The sequence below is a fragment of the Gopherus evgoodei genome, chromosome 4 (assembly GCF_007399415.2).
Source record: "Gopherus evgoodei ecotype Sinaloan lineage chromosome 4, rGopEvg1_v1.p, whole genome shotgun sequence".
In the NCBI taxonomy this organism is placed as follows: domain Eukaryota; kingdom Metazoa; phylum Chordata; order Testudines; family Testudinidae; genus Gopherus; species Gopherus evgoodei.
The window spans coordinates 142,024,108-142,046,628 of NC_044325.1; the positions used below are offsets into that span (position 1 = coordinate 142,024,108).

The 22,521-nt window shown below is 47.8% G+C and overlaps 1 protein-coding gene across 24 annotated transcripts in view; it reads left to right on the top strand.

Moving 5' to 3' along the window:
• NFASC (neurofascin) overlaps nucleotides 1-22,521 on the top strand; it is a 184,518-nt gene that overhangs the window by 128,621 nt on the left and 33,376 nt on the right. For 18 of the 24 annotated variants that reach the window (XR_004000247.1, XM_030561529.1, XM_030561531.1 and 15 more), the window contains 3 exons: nucleotides 10,205-10,327; nucleotides 11,359-11,532; nucleotides 20,564-20,578. Coding sequence is in view for 23 of the 24 variants with exons in the window: in XM_030561529.1 (XP_030417389.1) it covers nucleotides 10,205-10,327; nucleotides 11,359-11,532; nucleotides 20,564-20,578 (312 nt within the window). In the remaining variant the exon portion in view is untranslated. The remainder of the gene's footprint in view (nucleotides 1-10,204; nucleotides 10,328-11,358; nucleotides 11,533-20,563; nucleotides 20,579-22,521) is intronic. The other 6 variants (XM_030561542.1, XM_030561543.1, XM_030561546.1 and 3 more) reach the window with 1 other exon arrangement.

The following is a 22,521-nucleotide window of genomic DNA, read 5'->3' on the forward strand; positions in this document are numbered from 1 at the left end:
AGCTATCATGTCTCTCCCCCACACCCTTAGTCTCCTCTTTTCTAAACTAAAGAGGCAGAGTTCCTTCAAGCCTTTGCTTGTCCGGCTGTGTTCTATCCCTTTGATCATCTTTGTCACTCATTTCTGGATCCTTTCCAGTTTCTCTACATCCTTTTTATACACTGGTGACCAAAACTGGACACCATACTCCAGCTGAGGCCTAATCAGGGCTGAGCAGTACTACCACCTCCTGTGACTTGCATGCTATGCCTCTTAATTCAAATCTAAAAAATTTTTTTTGCAACAGCAGCACAATGCTGACTCATGTTGAGGTTGTGATCCACCACAACTCACTAATCCTTGCCAGCAGTGTTGCTGAAAAGACAATTACCACCTATTCTATATTTGTGGTTTTGTTTTTTCTTCCCTAAGTGTAGCACCTTACATTTATCTTCACTGAATTTCATTTTGTTGTTTATAGCCCAGTTCTCTAATGTATCAAGATCCCTTGGAATTTTAGCTCTGTCCTCCAAAGTGTTGACATCCCCCATAAGCTTTGCGTCATCTGCAGGTTTGATCAGTATGCTCTCTATTCCTATGTCCAGGTCATTTATAAATGTTAAACACCCAACCCAGACCAGATCCCTGTGGAATCCCACTTGACCTCCCTCCAGTCTGACATTCCTTTAATAATTACTCATCTGTATGATGAGTTATTCCAGAATAGCTGTTCCTAATTAAGACCAGGTGTGGATGCTCTTATCCCAGAGTAACTGTATCTTACTCCTAATTAGTTAATTCATTTCCAGAGTGGATTAAAACTAGTTCAGAATAAGAGCATCCACTCATGAAGTTAATCCAAAATAGATGATCCACTTTAAATTTACACTGTACCTAAGGTGACCAGATGAGATGAAGAAAATATCGGGACACACACAGTGGGGGAAGGGGGCTACAGGCAGAAGAAAAAAAGGCCAGGTGCTGCCAGCAGAGCAAAATACCAGGACAAATTGCATCCTGACCAAAGATTGGTCGAGACGCGGGACAACCATCCAAATATCAGGATGGTTCCTGAGTCTGAATGAACTTCCATGTGTAAACAAGCCCTTAGTTCTTTTTATCTGTAAATGCAATACAACTTTTAGAAGGACTTTAGTGCCTGGGAGGAGAGGTGCTGAGCCGACTTCCCTGAAGACTGAAATGCTCTATTTATCCCCACACAGGTGTGTGCTGCACCATACAAGTGTCCCAACCCTGACTGGGAAGGACTATCCTCAGTAGGGAGATAATAGTTTAGTGTCCATGTGATTTGATTCTTGGCTTCTATCAGGGTTGCCTATATGGGGATCAGTTAGCACCAGTTGTGGTGAGATTAAGGATGGGGACACATCCCAGCTGGACTGAAACCCAGCAGGTATTTCACACAAACCTGAGCAGGATTTGAACAGAGACTAGTCCCGTTTCTCTCATACAAGGAAGCTGTGCAAGGCCAAAGGGCCGGCATGCTCCACCATGGGAGCTGCAACTGTTTGCAGAGGGGTAGTCTGTCCCAGTGCTATATTTTGCCCTCAGGAGGGGCAAGGAAGGGGGCCAAGGTTTTGAGGTACTGACATTTCCAAATGCCAGCAGCACTGAGTCAAAGTACAGGAGCACCCCAAAAAGGATGAAAAATAGGCCAAAGCCCACAAGACCAATGCCAATCTCTGCAACAGGTGGAGGGTTAATTATTAGAAGTGCAGTAGCCAGAGGAACAATGTAGCTGTTACAAAGGAAGTGTTGGATGGTGCCTGCTTAGGTCACCAGATTCTCCCTGTGGCAGATTATCCCAAGACTAATGGTTCACACTGTAGTTAGATTCACCACTCACAAACTGTGTTCCTTATCCTCCCCCGATTATCAAGAGGCTAAAAAAGTTACTCCCACCAGCAAATTGGTCCAGTAAAGTGAGAAGTTAATTTAAAACTCACTATGTTCTTCTCATCCCTAAGTGGCCAGCCATGTTACCAGATCAATACTAGTTTGAATCTTACCCAAAATACCACACTGCCAGCCAGTCCTTTAGTATCTAAAGGTTTATTGTAAAAGAAAGGGAAGACCAGGGTTGTTAAATGGTCAGAGCAATCAGATACATATGACTCCATAGTCCATATATCAGGTTCTTAACAGTATTGGTGAATTTGCTGGCTTGTAAAGTCCTCCTGGAACACATCCAAAGCTTGGATGGGTCCATCAGTCCTTTGTTCAAAGCTTCAGTTTATAGAGAAGAGGTGAGAAGCAGGATTGAAAACAAAATGGAGATGATGCAGCCACCTTTTTATAGCCTTTGCTGTGTGGTTTGTACATCCTCTGTCCCAAATACAAGCTCACAGTACATGGGCCCAGAAAAGCACTGGAGTCCCCTGTCCACAGGCATGTCCATAGTACAGGTCCTGCTGACTCATAGGCATAGCCCCTGCCTTCTCAATGCCTTCATTGTATAGCTGATTGCCCTTGACTGGCATCAACACTATCTAGGCCTGCTTAATTGCCTCTGTCTGGGGGTGTCACCCAGAAACAGCACAAGTTTTAGATACAGATATCACATATTAACTCACAATACAAAGATATATACATATGAACAAGATCATACTTAACAAATTACAACTTTTCCATTGATATTTTACATGGCATATCTTGTAAGATTCATTGCAATTGGGTAATATTGGTATCAATATTATTATAAATGGTCACCTGTATTCCATACAGCATCCCACACTTGTCTTTCTATAGGTATCTAAGGAGGGAGGAGGAGACAGTCTGAAACCAATTGGAAAAAGATTTCCTGAAAACCTGTGAAGTGTTTTCCATGTGGCAGGGGTCACCTCCTAATCCCCCCACCCCTCTTCAAAATGGAGCTGACCCAAAGCTCTGGACTCACTAAGAGTCTTCCTATTGCCATGGGGTCAGGCCCAAGGCTCTCCAACTTATCTATCAGCCAAAAAGCAGCCAAGGATGGGATGTCATAAGGGTTTAGAGCAATGAGAAGCCAGCCTGAAAACCCAGGACACATTTGCAAACCGTGTGTGTGTCAGGGTATGAGTTACTCACTTATTGTCTTCTGCAGGGAGATTTGGCACTCACAATGCTGAGAGAAGAGCCCGCAAGCGCTCAGCAAACCTCCCACACACCCAGCTCTGCCAATGGCCCTCACCCATGCCCCCCCCGCTATTCCAGTCCTGAGCTTCCCCCACGCTCCCCAGCTGTGCCAATGCCCCATAGTCCTGACCCACAGCTGCCCTCCCCCTACTATTCCAGTCCAGAGCTCCCCCCAGCCAGCTCTGACAGTGGCTGTCCGTCCTGACCCACAGCCCACTGCTATGCCAGTCCTGGGCTACCCCACACCAAACCTCAAGAACGGCCAGCTCACCCTTGATTTATATTCCCTCACCTTGGCATTGTAGATCCAGACCTCATCTGAGCAGACACTGCCAGTTGTGGTGCGTTACGAGTTCTGCAGAGCTGTGAAATGCATGTTTCCCTCTTCCGTGGAATGGTGTTTCTGTGGTGTTGACAAACACCAGTCAGGGTTTGCAGGGACAGTACCAGACTCAGGGCCTTTGGGGCAGGACAGAATTTCACTCTGTCTCTGACACTCCCTGATCTGCCATGACTGGTGCTGACAGAGCAACCTCCAGCTCCAGCCCAGACTTGGCTCTGAGCTCCAGTGGTTTCAGCTTTGCACACCAGATAGAGGAGAAAAGCCAGCATCTTGAAGCTTTTCCACTTCAATTAATTACCAGTGGGGCCAGTAAAAAGCTCAGAATTGCTCTATAGACTGGAGATTAGGCTGCTGACCTTGAAGTGGGAAGACCCTGCTTCAACTTCTCCCTGTGCCTGTTTAGAACAGGTTTGATGAGGGAGCTTCTTTCCTCTGGAAACTGTTCCATTGTAACTATTAAATGGGCCAAAACAAGACTCATTTGCAAGAAGTCTTGTATAGCCTAGGGGTTAGGGTACTTACCTGAGAGGCTGGTTTAATCCCCCTTTACTGGTGACGAAGAAAGAATTTAAGCAGCAAGCTTTTTTCTGTGCTGGTTTCAGAGAGGGGACCTAGTAGGGAGGGGTGCCCCTCTCATAGCTGGGCCTTTTAAAGTTATTACACCTGCTGGGGTTTTAATGATTTGCAGGATGAGGAGGTGGGGACTAAAGACCTTCCCAAGGTTCACTGGTCAGGAGCATGTGGAAGCTGTGGGTATTGCCACACACACACACACCTGATTTCACTCCAGGCTTACGCCAGGGCATATGACAGAGTTTGAGTGAGTAAGGGATGCAGTGTCACAGGGGTTAGTTGTTAACTCTTCAGCCATACTCAGTGAACCCGGGAAACAGCCTGGCTCAGAGATGGGTGTGGCTAGAAAGAAACAACTTTTCTTTTGCACAGAGTCAGCGGGGAGGGAGCTGTATTCCCATAGAACATATCTTCCCTTCCCCTAAGTTGACCAAGATGCAGCTCCAAAACCCAGTAAGCCCAGCGTTACTAGGCTTTTATTTTGGGTCTGTGAAGCAAGACCTGGAATGTCAACAGGTGCCGGAGATGCACAAAGCCTGCAGTAGTATTTGTTTAAAGGCAAACAATGCTAGTAGCAGGCATTGGTTATCACTGGCAGTGCAAATTTAGGATCATGATCACGGGACTGCTGAGATACAGCTCCCTTCTCCCAGCAAATGACCTGTGCTTAATTTTAAAGTGTTGTAAAATGCAAATACAGAACCAGATTGGCTTGAGAACTGGTATGCTAGATGCAGCCCCAGAATAGTGTCTGGGTTTAGTTTTTGTGTCAGTTGCTGAACAGAGCCTCTCAGTTCCTGTGACGTGGGGGACGCTGGCAGGGTTTTAGCTGGAGGTGCACAGAGCGGTGAGGCAGCAGGCATGCAGTGCTGAGCAGGGGAGTGAACTGAGTGAGCTCCGTTCATGCCACAGACACACAACACAGCATTCAGGGCAGCCAAGCGGGGGCATGCACAGGCCATGGCATAGGCACACAGCCAGATCCACAAAGGGCGAGTGGAGCCTAAGTAAGTCCCAGGTTTAGGCACCACTATGCTCCACAAAAACCCCTGCTCATCTGCTGCCTGCCCCTGGATGCACCTCAATTCGCTTGGTTTTTGCTCTCTGTGTCTGCCTTTGAGTGCATATCCTGCTGTCTTACTCTGGGCACCAGCTGCCTGTATCATGCCTGACCCAATTCTCAAACCAGGGGCTAACTGTCATTGCCCTGCCTATCTTCCCTGCAGGGCTGGAGCTGGGAGGCAGACTCAGCATCTGCCTAACTCCACACAAGTGGGGAGACAGCCTCCCTTATAGCGGTTAGGTGGAGGTGCGCACCCGGGATAATGGAGAATCTGAGGCAGTTTCCTCCCTCTGCCCAATGCACGGAAAGAATTGGGAACAGGGATCTGCCACCTCAGATGAGTGGCCTGAGAGGGGAACGAGCTTTCCCTCATAACCTTTCGCCCCAGTGGTTAGGGGCCTCACGTGGGCTGTAGTAGATGATGGTTTAATCCTCCTCCCCACACGTGCTATAAGAAGGGAGAGGAACAGGGCTGTGTCATCTCTCAAGTGAGTGCCCTACTCCCTGACCTAAGGATATTTTGATAGGGGTTATGCATCCTCTGTTGTTGAAACTGTTCCACTTTAACTCTGAATTGGGCCACAGACAGACTCACTTTATCATCCATGGTTTGGGTAGTCACCAAGGCCGGGGAAGAGTGATGCTTGATGAAAAAGAATCTGTATAGCACTCACCTACCTCTCAAAAGGCTGTCCCCTTCAACCTTTCCTGTTCCACTTTAATTAACTATGAATGAGGCCAAAGCAAGTTCTAAAGATGTGCTGTAGCTCAGCGGATTGGGCTCATTTCAGAAATACTGAAGATGCTGGTTCAAGTCTTCCCTCTGTGTGTGGAGAGGGGCAAGGATTTGAAGAGGGAGTACCCTCAACCCAGCCTGTTGAAGCGGCTTCCACTTTAATTAACTCTTAAATGATCCAAAGCAAAGATGTTTTGCAAGCAGCCCTCTATAGCCTGGTGGCCAGGGCCTGCACCTATGGTGTTGGAGAGCCTGGTTCCAGTCCTGAAGGAGCTAGGATCTGAGCCATTTGTCTCTTTCCTCTTGACGCTGTCTCCACTTTAGTTAACTATGAACTGGGCCAGGCTAAGGTCTAGGGTCACTCTATAGTCCAGTGGTTAAGTTGCTTGCTTAGGAGGTGGATGATTCTGGTTCAAATCCTTCCTCTGACTATTTAAAAGGATTTGGAGAAGGCTGTCCCACCCCCCAGGGGAGAAGTGGGAGGTTCCTGTTTAGGTCCCCTTTCGCTTGCGGAAGGCCCTTGTCTTTCTGGAAACAGAAGGGGGTTTGAACAGAGATCGCTCACTTCACAGGAGTGGTGGGTGGGGGCAAGGGCAGGAGGGGTGGGGGGTGGGCTGGGAGGTGGGAGGGGTGGTGGCTGGGGGCCAGGTTGGGGGTGGGGCTGGGAGGTGTAAGTGGGAGGCAGGAGGAGGGAGGTCTCCTGGGAGGTGGGAGAGCCTTGGCACAACCCCTTGCAGAGGAGGGGTTGGGCCTGGGGTCTCCCACAGCCTGGGCAGGTAACCTAGCCACAGGGGACAAAAGACTGACTTGCTTTTTTAACACCCCCGCCAACAAATATTTAAGTAAAAGGCCCCAGAGGGGGCCGATACATGTTGCAAACCCCTTCCCCACCACAGGGATTGAACAAGGGCCCTCAGCATCCCAGGGAAGTGCCCAAACCTCTACACCAGAGAAGGCAGCTCTTTAGACAACCTTGCTTTGGAGCAATTTGTAGTTAATTAAAGTGGAAGCCACTTCAACAGGAAAGGCTGAGGGAACTCCCACCACCAAGATTTATCCCTCCCCAGGTAGGGGAAGTAACTGAACCAGGATCTTCAATATCCCAGGAACAAATACTAACCTCTGAGCTACAGAGGCCTTTTGCTATTACTACTTGCTTTGCCCCAAGTCATAGCTAATTAAAGTGGAACAGCTTCAACAGCAAAGATTAAGGGCACACCTTCTTCAAAGGCCTGTCCCTCTCCAACTAGATATAGAATTGAACCCACATCCTAGGGAAATACCCCAACCTCTGAGCTACAGCGGGTGTCTCATTTTCATGTTTTGCTTTGGCCCAATTAATGGTTAATTAAAATGGAACAGCTTCAATAAGAACCACTGCTCTAGATGCTATTTGGAGACAATTCAGTAGATTTTCATTGGTGCTGCACCTTTTAGCAACTGGCAATGAATCTTTTTAAGGTTTACGTTTATAGTCCTGTACATTACAAGTAACAGTGGGTGGGGCAGAGGAAAGAGGCATGAGGGAGGCTGTAACTCTTCCTGTGTTGGCTTTTCAAAAGCTTACTTTTATTCAAAGTATCATCATTCATTGAAATTTGTAATTAAAGGGGGAAATAAAGCCATTGGGCCAAATCCTGAAGCCCTTCAGAATGCAAAACTCCTACAATGGGTTTGCCCAAGAAAGGAGGAGCTTTTCTAGACGTGCTTCATTAGCTGTGTGTTAGGGTTGTGTACCATTTGGCCTAGATTTGTGCATATACAAATCCCAGCAAGCTGGGGTGGTTTTATAACTCCCTTCAGCAAAAAACTAGGTCTGATAATGCTCTCAGGAGGTGGAGCTTGTCAGGAAATTGTTTAAGCAGCTCTTCTCTTGTTCTAAGGGGTGTAAAGTGATATGTATTAGCTTCAAAGCTTCCATTTAAAAAACAAACACTGTTCAATATCCCAGTTCAGTGACAGAATCTGATTCACACTCTGCAGTTATGACCAAAGCTGAGAGCAGGATTAGGCCCACACTACACAACAAGTTATTGCTTTGCCAGCTCTGAACATTTTGGCCATATACTCTTCAGGACAAGGCCTATGATATGTGTGCTCTGCCTAGCACAATGGGGCATCCCTGGCCTTACCCTAAAACAGTTCTGTGCTAAGGAGCAGTGACGTTGCCATGCAGTTTGTCCAGTTTCAATAGGACATATCAAATACCAGTGAGACAAACAAACCACCAACAAATGCATCGCTACACCTATTCAGTTGCCCTGCTGAGATGCTCTGTTGTTTTGAACAAAGGGTGACTGACCGGTTACCCATTGTGCCTCTGGGTGCACCATGTGCCACTCTGATCCCTGGGAAGTCACGTGCACATCTCATAGGACAGAGCCACCCCATCGACTGGCAGTACACCTTGAATCAGTCTGCATTTGGAAAGCAAGCCACAGTACCATAACCATGTATTTCTAAGAGCCAAATGGGACCTGCCAACCAGTCCTCTCTACACAAAGCTCTAGGATTTAAGGGCAAAAATTTTGTCCCTACTGCTGTGCACAAACAAGTTGTACATTTCAAGAGCCATCCAGGCTGTGTGGCTTGGCCCCAAGTGGGCAAGAATGCATGGGGGGACGGGAATGCAGGCTGCAGCATCTGTGCACATCCTAGCCAAAAGACACTCTTGGGGAGCTGGGTGATTTTCTGAGTTCTCACAGAAGCAAGGCAGGAGCGCTGGAACAAGGAGGCCCAGCTCCCCATCACTTTTTAAAGTGGTAGCCCTCCCACTTTTTACCAGCCATAAGGGCAAGCAAAGGGGGAGAGGGGAGTGAGCGGAGGGCAGGGTCTGGGGGGGGGCAGCATGGGAGCAGAGCCTTGGGGAAAGGGGCAGCGCTAGGGCAGGGGCTCAGCGTCATGAGGGTGGGGCCTCAGGGGAAGGAGCAGTGCAGAGGGCAGAGTTTGAGCACCGATGCCCCCTGCCTTTAGGGAACCGCCACCATTCCTGACTCTAGGGAGTCTCCTGCTGCCACAGGAGATATGCTAAAGGTGGAAAAACCCTTCCTGTACCTCCAAGCATACCCATGCAGTGCAGGTGTTAGAAATCCCTGTACACTGAGGACTGTTTCCTCTCATTGTTGGGAGCAAAACGGGTATCTTAACAAGGGGTTTACAGGCTTGCAAGAGGGTTAGGTAAAACTGCAAAATATCCCAGGGCAACGTATTCAATAACTTTACCTCATATTGGCTCATCCATGTGTAACCTCCCTGTCAAAAGATGAATTAACGCCAGCCAGGTGCCTGGCCTTATGTGGTTTTATTGTATTATCATATTAGTAAACCAGGCTCTCTCTGCTGTGCAGTAGATTACAAGGTAGCAGTGGCAGGATATCTTACTGGACATTGTTATAAACAGAACAGCAGTTGCAGTTTTTCTTTGGTGGGGGAGAGACCTTGACCAGCCTCTCTGTATAACGGGAAACAGACTTCAGGGGTGCAGGCGCATAGGGGTGGTGTATTGATACCCACAAAAGGTATCACGGTAGATAAACTACACATACAAGTTATGAAATTAGGCTAAGAACACTAGTTCTTCATCTCCAAAACACAAGCGTCTACCACGTGAGCCAAAGGAGAGCACCTGTTACAAACTGTGGTGGTAGGTCTAGCCCCCACAGAGCAAATATCTCCGACAGCTAGTGGTGGGACACTACTTGAGGAGGTCTGTGAGTTACTACAGAGAATTCTTGGGCAGGTGCCTAGCTGGTGGGTCTTGTCCACATTCTCCGGGTCTAACTGATCGCCACATTTAGGGTCAAGAAGCAATTTCCCGCTCAGATTTCTGGAGAGCCTGGGCTTTTTCACAGCATGGGGTCCGAGCTCCTTGCAGGTTTAAACTCGTGTAAATGGTGGAGTCCCTGTAACTTGAAGTCTTTATATCATGATTTGAGGACTTCAGTCACTTGGCGAGAAGTTATGGGTCTATTACAGGAGGAGGTGGATAGATGAGGTTCTGTTGTCTGCAATTTGGAGGAGGTCAGACTAGCTGATCATGTCAATCCATTCTGACAGTGAGTATGATATGCACACTGCACTGGTATGGTTCCCATGCACAAAGAATTATCAAACTGCAGTACACGCATCTCAGTTAATGAATAGACATGATTCTGTTGCATCCAGTGCTGGATTCACATGCAGAATTGTTCTGAGTTTCAATGTGCTTGTGAAAGCCCAGTACTGGTGCACGGTTTTTAATGCAGTTTTTGTCCCATCAGCATCTGAGCTTTGTGTGTGTATCTTTATTATGTCAGCCACCCTGCAACATGTACCATGTTGTAAGGTATGTTGTCTTTTCTTTCCTTCTCCCTCCTTGCCCCATCCTTCTCCCAAGTACCCAGTGCCCCCAGATATTTCAGAATCCGACAGCCTAACCTGGAAACCATCACTTTGGAATGGGACCACCCTGAACATCCTAATGGAATTCTCACTGGATACAACCTTAGATACCAAGCCTGTACGTTCCACATCTGTTTGTTTTTCTCAACTGATCAATGATTTTTAACTCATCAAGTGTTCTCTTGGGTGAGTAGGTTATTCAGCTCCAAACCCAGGAGTTGTTCCTCCTCCCAGGTGCTAAAAGGTATTTTCCAAAATATGACAGCACAAGAGTAGCCCTTTAAAGAATTAGAGACTTCCATGACAAGGAAGTCCATTTGCTATTTCTGAAGGCGACAAGTCCTGCTGCAGTGCTGAGTGCCTGCACCATTTCAGCGTAAGCCGGTAGGGGTTGCGGGTGCTCAGCATGTCCCAGGACTTGGCCATAGGGGGAGAAATAAGGGTTAGCCCCAGACTGCAATAATAAATTGCAAGCAAACTCTAAATACAGTGAAATTGGTACAGCAGATATTCTCTCTCTCTCGCTCTCTCTCTCACACACACACACACACACACACACACACACACACACACACACACACACACACACACGGAAGATTACTGCAGAAAGAGTGAAACTGCCCCACAGTATCCCCAAACAGTATGGAATTCAATGCAATGTAGAGGGCCAAATATCAAGGCTGTGCACAACACAAGTCTTATTGTGAGAGCTTAAGCAGGACACATACCAGCCTTCTGCATGGGTGCGAATCTCATCTCTAGCCTGCAGGGGTGCTGGAACAATTTGTGTAGTAGGGGGGTGGAGGGTTGAGAGCCATTGAACCTAACTGTAAACCCTGGATATAGTGGAAACCACTTCAAGCCAGAGGGTGCACCAGCACCCTCTGCACCCTAGTTCCAGCACCTGTGCTAGCCAGTACAGTTCAGTTGCACTATTACTCAATGCACATCCCCCTAGGAGGCAGCTGGCTGCTGTTGTGCTCTCAGACAGGTTTTGTTGAATCTCCACAAATCTTTCTATTGAGCGTAGTCAATCCAGAAGCATATTGGACCATCAGCCGATTTCCTGGGGTGGGAGGAGATGAAATGTGTAACACAGCATGTGTCTGAAACAAAGCTGAAGCCTACACAGCTTGCCTTTCTCCTCAGTTAATGGAACCAAAACTGGCAGAACGCTGGTAGAGACCTTCTCCCCCAACCAAACAAGGTTTACGCTGCAGAGGACAGACCCCATATCGCGCTATAGATTCTTTCTGCGTGCTAGGACACAGGTGGGAGATGGAGAATCTACTGTGGAAGAGTCGCCAGCCCCACTGAATGAAGGTAGGTGGAGGACAGTGTTGCTGTGACTTTGGGGGTGGGATACATGCTCCCAGAGGAGTTAACACACAAGGAGCATTATGCATGTCTTCCAAAACTACAGACTACACTGAAAATCACAGACAGAATGTGGTTTTACTAAGGGAACGGGTATCTTTCTCACCGTGACAAAAGCAGAGCCAATAGTCCCTAAGCAAGAAAGTTCTACTCTGTGCCTCAGTTACCCATCTGTAAAATGGCGATAGCACTGTTAAGGATGTGCAGATAAAATCCATTCATGATTGTGAAGTGCTCAGATACTACATTAATGAGGACCATATGAGTACCTAATTAGATAGGCAAATGTAGTGACTGCTTTTCCAAATTTAGAAACATAGGAACTGCCATAGTGCATCGGAATTATGGTCCATCTAGCTCAGTATCTTGTCTCCAACAATGGCCAGAACCTGATTCTTCAGAGGAAAATGCAAGACCCCTCAGAGAGAACAATTATGAAGCAATAACCTGCCCTTATGGGAAGTTTCTTCCTGACCCCAGGAGTTAGTGGTTGTCTTATGCCCTGAAGCAGGAAGGTTTCTCTCTTTTACAACTACAGAGAGATGCTTGCTGTATTCACAGCAGTAGACTCTGTCTTCCTGATGGCACTCTGCCTGCCCCTTCACATGCTGCGTAGTTATCACATAATATCCGCTACGAGGAAACAGTGTATGCAGAGAGAGAGACTCTCTAGTAGGCCTTTGCCACCTTAAAGAAGATTTAGGTCAGATATTAAGAAAACTTTAACTACAAAGATAATTAAGCACCAGAAGGAGTTACCTAGGGGAGAAGTGGAATCCCTGGCACTGGAAATTTTAAAGACCGGGTCAGACAAAACTCCCATCAGGGATGGTCTAGAACCAATTTTACTTGCTTCAGTGTGGGAGGCTGGACTAAATGACCTCTTGAGATCCCTTCCAGCCCTACATTTCTATGACTCTTTTACTGTAGCTCCACATGGAGTTCACCACAGAAATGTTCAGTGAAGGTTTACACTGGTATTTACATTGAAAAAGCTCTTTGAACAATACTGCTGTGTTGATGTTATGCCTGGGAGACAATGGGCCAGAGCGATCCAGCGAGGACGTATCAGTGGGATACAAAATCGTAGCTGGGTGATCTAACCATTGGCAGGCTGCTAGGTAATTCCTGCAGTTTGACAAGCAGCTAGATCTAATGAGAAGCAGCACCTCAACTGGATTTCATTGCTCAATCTGGTACGCTGCCAGGGTATATTGGGAATGTTGGTCCCTAGCTACTAGCCCACAGGCAGGAAGGAGAGGCTGTTGGGGCTTTGCACTCAATCTGGCAAAATAAATGAAGGGAGTAAGGAAAAGATCCAAGTTAATTAATGGGTTTTGGCTATCGCTGTATGTTTAGTTATTAACAGTGGGGTTTATGCCAGGATATTTATAATGGACCTTCAAAAGCTACAACATACAGTATTTTGGCATTTGCCTGAGGAGGGTCCAGCAAAGAGAAGAAAACTTTGACCCAGCCAGTGTCAGGAGTTGTAGTTTGAGTATAACTAGGAAAACCATCAAAGGGACACAGTGCTGTTGTCTAGTGATTAGAATCAGAGCTGACAGGGTTTAAATTTGGGGTGGGAGGGTCCACTTAATCCATCCCCCAAACGGACCATTGATCCATGAGATGCTTTTACTGAGCTGAGTTCTCTGTTTTTCCTGGAAGAGAGTGTACACTTCAGATAGCCACCAGAGGGAACTATCGAACAGTATTTGTCTGGGTCTTGGAATTCCTCAAATAGCTTTGTATCTTCCTTGCAGTTACAAAGTGCATTTCTGAGACTATGCCAGTATGTAGAACATGGGGAACAGCCTCTCTCACTTTAAGGGTGCCCAAACTCTGAAGTATAATAGCTCACTACTGTATAACTCTGGGTAGAGTTCTGTTGACAGAGAAACAAGGCGGGTTGGCACTCTTGGACTGAGCTATTGCCAGCCTAAAAAGAGAAAGTGTAGTCAACAACTGTGCCCAATAATTGGCATCCTGTGTTCTTTGCGAGGCCTACTGCCTGCTACAGCTTGACCCAGTCTAGCAACAACCATCTTCAGATACAGATGTCAAGTACAGTTCTTCTTCGAGTGATTGCACATGTCCATTCTAATATAGGTGTGTGCGCACCCCAAGCGCAGTTGGTGGAGATTTCTCTCTCAGTGACTTGTCAGCTCTGGCACCCCATAGCGTAGGTAGAAAGGGCCAGGCCGACCCTGTGCCCCATCAGTTCTTTCTGAATGCTGGTGATGGTCACTGGAACTACCCTCCTTGCTGCAGCAAGCTTTTCTCAGTGGTCTTCATTTTTTCTCCATTTTTCTTCATACTGTACATAGAGTGTAAATAGTTAGTTTTGCTGGCACTTCTCTGTAACTTAGCGGAGTTTTGGCCTGTCCCCAGTGCCGAGGCATGCCTTTGTCACCAGGCTTCAAGCCCTGTGCCTCCTGCAACAAGGCTATGCCTTTGCGCGACCCACTCTCTAGTGGTCTAAAATGCTTGGGGGGAAGCTCACATCGGGGATTGCTGTCAGATCTGCCATGAGTTTAAACCTCGTACGAAGAAGGACCGAGAGGCCAGGCTAAACTTCCTATTGATGAAAAGAGTGCTCAGACCTTCCTCTGAGCCGAGCTGCTCGGACTCGCCACTGAGTACCTCCGCGTTGGTGCAGAGCACTCCTCCCAGCCTACGGGAGTCTTGGCACCATTCGCCATCCCTGGAGCAGAGAAAGCAGCATAGAAAGCAGCTGGCTGAGAGAGGTTGTTCCCCAACTCCAAAGAAGGCCAGGCATGGGGAACAGAGCAGAGGGCAACTAAAGTCAGGACACTCTTCTGCCTCAGCATGGCAGGCAGCACTGTTAACTCCGACCCGTACACAGGAACTGTTAAGTCCAGTTCCAGATGAGCCATCTGCACCAGCGGGAAAGTGCAGCACCGGCGCCATTGTGGTGCCATCCACTCTGGAGGCATTTGCTGCGGCCAGAGCTCTGCTGGTGCTCTCGGTACCACCGTTGCCAGCTGTACAAGAGTTGGTGGCATTGGTGCCGGCAGGCAGGAGAGAACGGGTAACCTCCAGCTGCTATCCAGTTCCAGGCTCCGCAGTACCACCTAGAGGGAAACGGTCCTTGCTGGTCCCGGCGCAAGCTTCCCCGCCCCAGCACCCATCTCCAGCACTGGTGGGAAGTGCACCTCCATGGATCCCGGAGGAAGGCTTGTCGGAGTCGGTGGTTGGCTGGTACCCTTCTCGTCTGAGGAGCCCTCATTATCCCTCCTGCCATCCCTACCCTGCTGTGGATCTTGGACAGGAGTGCCATGGAGCGTTTGGCCTAGCAGTCAAAGGCCTATACAGTGGCCCTTTTAGAACCTCTGGGGGTTTCCCCTGATGCCAGGGCCCCATTCTTGGCCCCATCATCCCGGTCAAGACCTGCAGAGGAAACAGAGTAGGGGTTTTCGGCACAGTCACTCCTGTCTACTTCACTGTCAATATCTGCCTCTCCCAGACACCCAGGGGGCTCAAAGCAGACCTCTTGATGGGACAGTCAAGGGTGTTATATCAGTTCCTGTCTCACCAGACTTTATTTTCAATCCACCTGTCCCCGTAGGTGCTCGTACTAGGGGTGCTGCGGGTGCTGCTGCAGTCCCTGGCCTGAAGTGGTTTCCATCATATGCAGGATTTACAGTTTGGTTCACTGGCTCTCAGTATCCCCACTATACAAATGGTTCCAGCGCCCCTGTCTGTCCGCCTTCAGCATAGCGTGGTCTCATATCACCACGGATCATTAGGTGCTGATCACTATGGAAGCAGGTTATACGCTCCAATTTATTTCTACCCTCTCACCCTGTCCCTCTTCAGGGACCCCTCTCACAAGCAGTTTCTAGTCTAGGAGATACAAGCCCTCCTCAGAATGGGAGTTGTGCAAAAGATTCCACAGAATTTAAGAGGGAAGGGGGTTTACTCCCATTCTTCCCTATTTGCCAAAGCAAAGAGTGATCTCAGACCTAGTCTAGACCTCCACCGTCTCTACGGCTACCCCAAGAAACTGAAGTTTCCCATGGTCTCTCTGGCTTCCATTATCCCCTCCCTGGATCCTATTACGTCGCCCTCAATTTAAGAGATGCCTATTTTCACGTTTCAATTTTCCAAGCCCACAGAAGTTTTCTCAGGTTTGTCATCAGCCAGGCCCACTAACCAATTCATGGTTCATCCATTCGGCCTGTTGGCGGCTCCACAGATGTTTGCAAAGTGCATGGCGGTAGTGGTGACCTTCCTGAGAAGACAGAGAGCACAAGTCTTCTCATATCTGGATGACTTGCTAGTCAGGTCAGTCCAAAGTTCAGGTAAAGTCCAGTATCCACCTCATTTCAGTCAACTTTCCAGGCCCTGTGTCTGCTAATGAACAAGCAAAAATCTATCCTCACTCCATTGCTGAGGATAGAATTTATCAAAGCGATGTTTGACTTCACCCAGGCCACAGCCTCCCTCCCAGAATGCCGGTTTCAGGCAATCACATGACTAGTAGCGCACATCAAGGTCCACCCCATTATGACAGCCATTTCTGTCTCAGGCTTTTAGGTCACATGGCCTCATGCACGTACGTGGTGCAGCATGCCAGGCTATACCTCAGGCGCATTCAGGCTTGGCTGGCCTCAGCATACTTGCCGAATCACCACCATCTAGACTCGGTTCTCGCATGTGTTCCCCAATCCTTGTTTCCCTCAATCAGTGGCTGGATCCTCTGATGGTTTGCATAGGCATTCCCTTCACCCAGCCCCAACCTTTGTTATCCCTGATCTCAGATGCATCAGATCTAGGCCGAGGAGCTCACCTGGGGCCACTTATGACCTCAGGCCAATGGTCCCTGGAAAAGCATCAGCGTCAGATAGCTCACAGCAGTCACCTCGGGTTGCAGGCAGGAGCATACTAGTGCTCATGGATAACACTGCAACCATGTTCCATCTCGATAGACAGGGAAGAGCTCACCCTTCCCCCCGTGTCAGGAAGCAATTTGCTTGTGGGAGTTTTGCATAGTCCACTCAATCCAGCTTGAGGCTTCTCGCCTTCCAGGAACGCAGAACAAGCTGGCAGATCACCTGAGCAGATCTTTCTCCAATCACCATGAGTGGCTCCTTTGCCCAGACATCGTGAGGGATATTTTCCAGCGGTGCAGGACTCCCTCATAGACCTGTTTGCAACCAGACTCAACAGAAAGCATCACTAGTTTTGCTCCCTGCAAGGTCACAGCCCAGGGTTCACTTAGGGATGCCTTCTTGCTCCCATGGACAGGGCACCTGTTCTGCGCTTTCCCTCCTATGCTGCTAATGCACAAGGTTCTGCTGGAAATCAAGCTGGATAGGGGGTTGGTCATTCTCATAGCCTCAGCCTAGCCCCGTCAGCACTGGTTCACCATGCTGCTAGGCCACTCCGATGCTGCTCTCTGTATTCCCCTACCTGATCTTCCAGGAGCACAGATAACTGCTTCACCCAAACTTCAGTGCCCTCCACCTGACAGCATGGAAGCTACATGGCTAAATACCATAGAGCTGGCCTGCTTGGAGCAGGTCTGCAAGCTCCTGTTACGTAGCAGGAAGCCGTCTCCCAGGGCTACATACCTCTCTAAATGGAAGCGGTTCTCCCTTTGGCTTCCCAACATGGTCTCTTACCCATGCAGTCATCACAAGAGGCCATGCTTGAGTACTTGTTACACCTAGAACAATAGGGGTTATCGATTAAGTTACACCTCACAACAATTTCAGCATTCCGCCCCCCGATGGATAACTGTTCTGTTTTCTTACATGAGAGGTCTCTGTTTCCTCAAGGGCCTAGAAAGATTTTACTCACAAATACGAGAGCCAGTCCCTCCATGGGAACTAAGCCTGGTCCTATCAAAACTTTTCAGGCCCTCCGTTTGAACTGCTCGCAATGTGCCACCTGTTGTACCTTTCCCAGATGATGGCCTTTCTGGTGACTAATACTTCAGCCAAGAAGGGTCTCGGACATCTGCACTCTTACATCAGAACCCCCATACACAATTTTCTTTAAGGATAAGGTGCAGCTGCACCCTCACCCTGCCTTCCTCCTGAAGGTAGTTTTGCAGTTCCACAGTAATCAGTCAATCCTCTTGCCGGTTTTCTACCTGAAACCACACATGAACAGGGAGGAGCAACATCTCCACCCTCTGGACCTCAGAAGTGCCCAAGCATTCTACATAGAGATGACCAAACCATTCCGTAGATCCACCTAACTCTTCATAGTGGTAGCTGACAGGATGAAAGGCCTCCCCATCTCGACTCAGAGGATCTCATCCTGGATCACACTGTGCATTTGCACATGCTATGAGCAGGCAGATATTCCACCACAAGCTATCCTGACTCCACAAGGGTGCAAGCATCATCAGCAGTGTTCCTGGTCCATGTCCCTATGGAGGACATCTGCAGAGCAGTGACTTGGACATCAGTGCATACGTTTTCTGCTCCTTTCTGCTCCTTACACCATCGCTCAACAGGCCAGGGATGATGCCAGTTTCACTCGAGCTATGTTGCAGTCAGGATGTCTGTGAACTGCGAGTCCACCACCTATAGAACTGCTTGGGAGCCACCTACATAGGAACGGACATGTGCAATCACTCAAAGAAGAAAGAAGGGTTACTAACCCTTCCGTAACTGTTGTTCTTCGAGACATGTTGCACATATCCATTCCAAGACTTACCGTCCTGCCCTTTTTCCCAGAGTTGGCCAGAAAGACGGAACTGAGGGGGTGTGAGATCAGCTGGGCCCTTTATACCAGTACCATGAGCGCACTGCACCAGAGGGCACCAGAGCCAACCCGACGGTACCGCTGAGGGAAAAATTTCTAGTGACTGTGCTTGGGGTGTGCACACACATACATTGGAATGGATATATGCAACATGTTGCGAAGAACAAGAGTTACGGAAAGGCTAGTAACCATTTTTTCCACCAAAACCATGCTGCTTGACAACCCTTTATCAATATCCTTCATCCAACAGGGATTTCATTTATTGTGGTGAGCTATCATAACCTACATTAGGTTAGGCCCCACGCTTATCTGGATAAAGCGCTTTCTGAATATAACCCCCCAACTGTATTACGTTTTTAGGTCTTTGGAATATTCAAATCACAGCACCAACAGTAGCTATTTCACCGTAGCAACTCCCCTGTGCTAAGCATCACACAACAGTGCCCATCTATTTTCTGTCAATCTTAAATTGTTTTTATTGGTGCAAGGAGATTTATAAAACAAATGTATTCTCCAGTCCACAAAGCCCTAAGAGCCACTGCAGAGACAGGCTGAGGGAGGCATGGTGCCACTTTCCCATCACCCCAGCAATCAACAGATGACCCGCAGAAGGAAACAGCCACAACTCACAGATTCTTAATAGAATAAAACACCCATTGTGAGACATCGATCAAATGGAGTTAAAGGTCAGGAGCCCTTAGGGATGGGAGACAGACAAAGCTGGCTCTTTCCCTTCTGTAGCATTCGCTAACAGACATACAATTCAATTAAACTTCCGATTTTATTTAATGGGTGTTTGCTTTTCTTTTTCCTCCTTAATTGCGGTGGGTGGGAAAAGTAGCCGATTGAAAATACAGTAAAAATGAAAGGCTTCCTACATGTCTTTAAGCAGACAGGCTCCAGAACTGTTACACAGTACTGTAATATTGGCAAAACTGACGTTCAGTGGTGTGAGTCCCTGCCATACATTGTATTTTTCTGACGCAGCAGCTTCCATGAATGTCCTGCTTAGAGGACAGGTACTGGATATGGATAACATGCCATAGGTTTGTTTGCTCCACATACACTTGTTATTCACTTTGCTGAGTCCCAGATAGTTACACTTTCCTAACAGATCGGTGGTATTTGCCCACAGCTGTCCCACAGTGCTACCTGAGATGCACTGCCTTTCCTTCTCCTTACTCAGAATGAGAAATAACTATCTCAGCTATAACTACAGGCCGTGAATTGCCAGCCTGAAAAAGGCAAGTTTCCCTTTCCTTGGTAAAGGCAGACAATGGCATTCATTGAGAGTGGGCTTTGACAGCTCAACCAATCCATTATCCATTAGTGAAAACAAAGAGTATGGGTGAGATCTGCTCATCTCACTTACTTATGCAGTCTCACTGAAGCCCCATGAGTAAGGTGAGCAGGATTTGGCCCTCGAACATGAGAGCTGGTATGCATCTAACACAAGGCTAGGTTGGGCAGGATTTTATTAATGAATGGCATGTAACCTCAGGAAGCAGAGCATGGTTTAGCAGCTTTAAATGAGTTTGATTTTTTACATACCTGCTATAGACCCCCTAAAAAGAACTTGGAACTCAATGGAAGAAGATTCAGAAAATCTACCCTTGAAATAAGCTGCTTTAGTTCTGTCTTCAGAGATGGATACTAGATTCAGTCATAAATAAACTTATCCAGATGTTGCTTCCATTTCTGTCAGGCTGCATTCAACCACGAGGGTAAATTAAACACAGTTCTGTTTGATTCATTGATTACAACAGCTTGGGTCAGTTTCATCATATGTACATAATATGCCCTGAAGTTGGGTTTTACAGCAAGCTGAACATGGAGGGTCCAATTTTGTCCTCCCTTGAATGAGATGTAAGCACATGCTTGAATACTTTACTTAATCAAAGCCGCACACCAGGACAGAACCTGAGCATTAGCATCCATTTGCTGGCAAGGTGGGATGTGTTTAACTGGGAATGATGATTTATCTCTGAGTCAAAGGGAATCTTCCTTCTCTTTGTCCTATGCCAATAGCTATAGTTATTATGCACAGAAAGGTGATTGTTGGGGGGCAGCTAATGCATTTTCTTTTTCTCTTAAAACCTTTGGTGACTGTGTGTATAACTGATCCCCAGTCTCACTAATGTGCTGTGGTTTTATATATTCCTTTGTTTTCTCTTCCCCTCTCTTCTCTGCTGTCCTTTATTCCCCTCCCTATACCTGGCGCTGCACGTTGAAGCCACTCCAACCCCAGGTACCGTACCAACTCGAGGAGGAGGTAACAGGCATGGGGCAATGCACAGTCAAGGGCTGTCTCTAGGGTGTGCTGGCACTTAGTGAGCTATGTTAACCCTTTCAATGAGCAAACCAGAGGATAAATTAACTGTAAGAAACACTGGTGTGGAGAATAAAGCACCACAGGCAGAGAGAAGAAAATATTATGCTACTACAATTAAGGTTGCAAGCATCAATGCATTTCCGCACAGTACTCAACCCCTGTTAATGGTCTGCAAGATCTAGCATCAGAAAACTAAATGAAACCCACTTAATCCTGCTTTTGCTGCAGAAGGGCCCAGCACAGAGAAAACCATGTGCAGCCTTGTTGTTAGAGCACAGAAGCGGGACAACCAGAGTTGTAGTCCCAACTCTGCATCAACTGCTTCACCTTTCTGCAATTCCATCCTCCATTCTGTCCAATGGGGACATTACGTTGCATTCATACTGCCTGAGGATGTTACGTGCAGCTTAATTAATGTTTATCCTTAGAATGCATGTGACAATGCTCAGTAGTATCGTATATAAACACACCACCAGGTACCGAGGGTGTATTTGCCTTTCATTATGCAGCGTGTAAACACTGAAAATTCCTGTACAACTCTTTGGCAGCTGTTACTCCCTTCTAGAAATACAGGGGTGTGTTACTTGTGGGTATGCTTGGGGCAGCCAAAATTCTACAAGTGAACACTGCAATGTACACGACACGCTGTATTTCTCCAATGGCCAGCAGCTATATAGTTCTCTTTCCCAGGCTTCCATTGAAAGGGTTAATAATAATGTTTGTGCAGCAGCTGTGCATGTTTGCATGTTAGGCTCTTTGCTGGCTTTGCCCTCTACTGCATATTTCCATAACAACACTGAGATAGAGAAACCATGTTCTTTTGAAAAGAAGGGAGTCTCTGCCTGCTTTCTAGGAAACCTAAATCCCCAACTACCAGGACTGGCGCTAGGGGTTTGGCGCCCTTGGCGGACGGGAATTTTGCCGCCCGTGCACTGGTCCTGCGGCTCCAGTGGAGCTGCCGCAGTGGTGCCTGCGGAGGGTCCGGTGCTCCGCGGCTCTGGTGGAGCTGCCGCAGTCGTGCCTGCGGGCGGTCCACTGGAGCCGCGCAAGCAGCCGACCGTCTGCAGGCACCACTGCGGCAGCTCCACCGAACCCGCGGACCAGTGGACCCTCCACAGGCACCACTGCGGCAGGTCAACCGGAGCCGCCTGCTGCCCCCTCCGGCAAAACGGCGCCCACCAATTATTCTGGCGCCCTAGGCAATTGCCTAGGCTGCCTAAATGGTAGCGCCGGCCCTGCCAACTACCCAAAATGTGTCAACATAGCAAACACCAAAGCATAACTTCTGAAACTTTGGGGGGGGTTTACAAATGAGGGGTTTTCCCCTCGGTAAATGCAACAGCATCACTGGCGTGCAACTTTCAGAGAAATGGCTTTTTCAGAGCAGGGCATTTTGAGCAGATTTTTGCAGAAGCTGTTGCAGCCAGGCTGATCAAGCCTGGGCGATTCAGATGAGCAGCACACAGGATCATGTCTGCCAGCAAATGCATCTCAAATGCTCTGTGCCAATGAAAAGCGATTGATCTGAGATGACAGCACCCATTTTTGCATGCACTAAAGGGATCTGTATGAAGCCATGTTTTATCTTCATGGACACAGCACTAAGGAGTGGGTAGAGGCATTTGGTTTTCCTTGTAAGGAAATGGGATTTCAATGGGAGATTTGCCTGTGTGATGAAACACAGGGCCTGTTTTCAGTCACAAAATGGGGTATTTTAGGTTCTGGTTTTCTACTTCACAGATGTCCCCTTCCCCCCTTTATTTTGTTACAGCAGTATTTATTTAATCAATATTATTTTGCAAACTTCCCTCACTTACAGACCTCTTTCTTTTACTGTATTGTCACTTCCGAAAACAAAG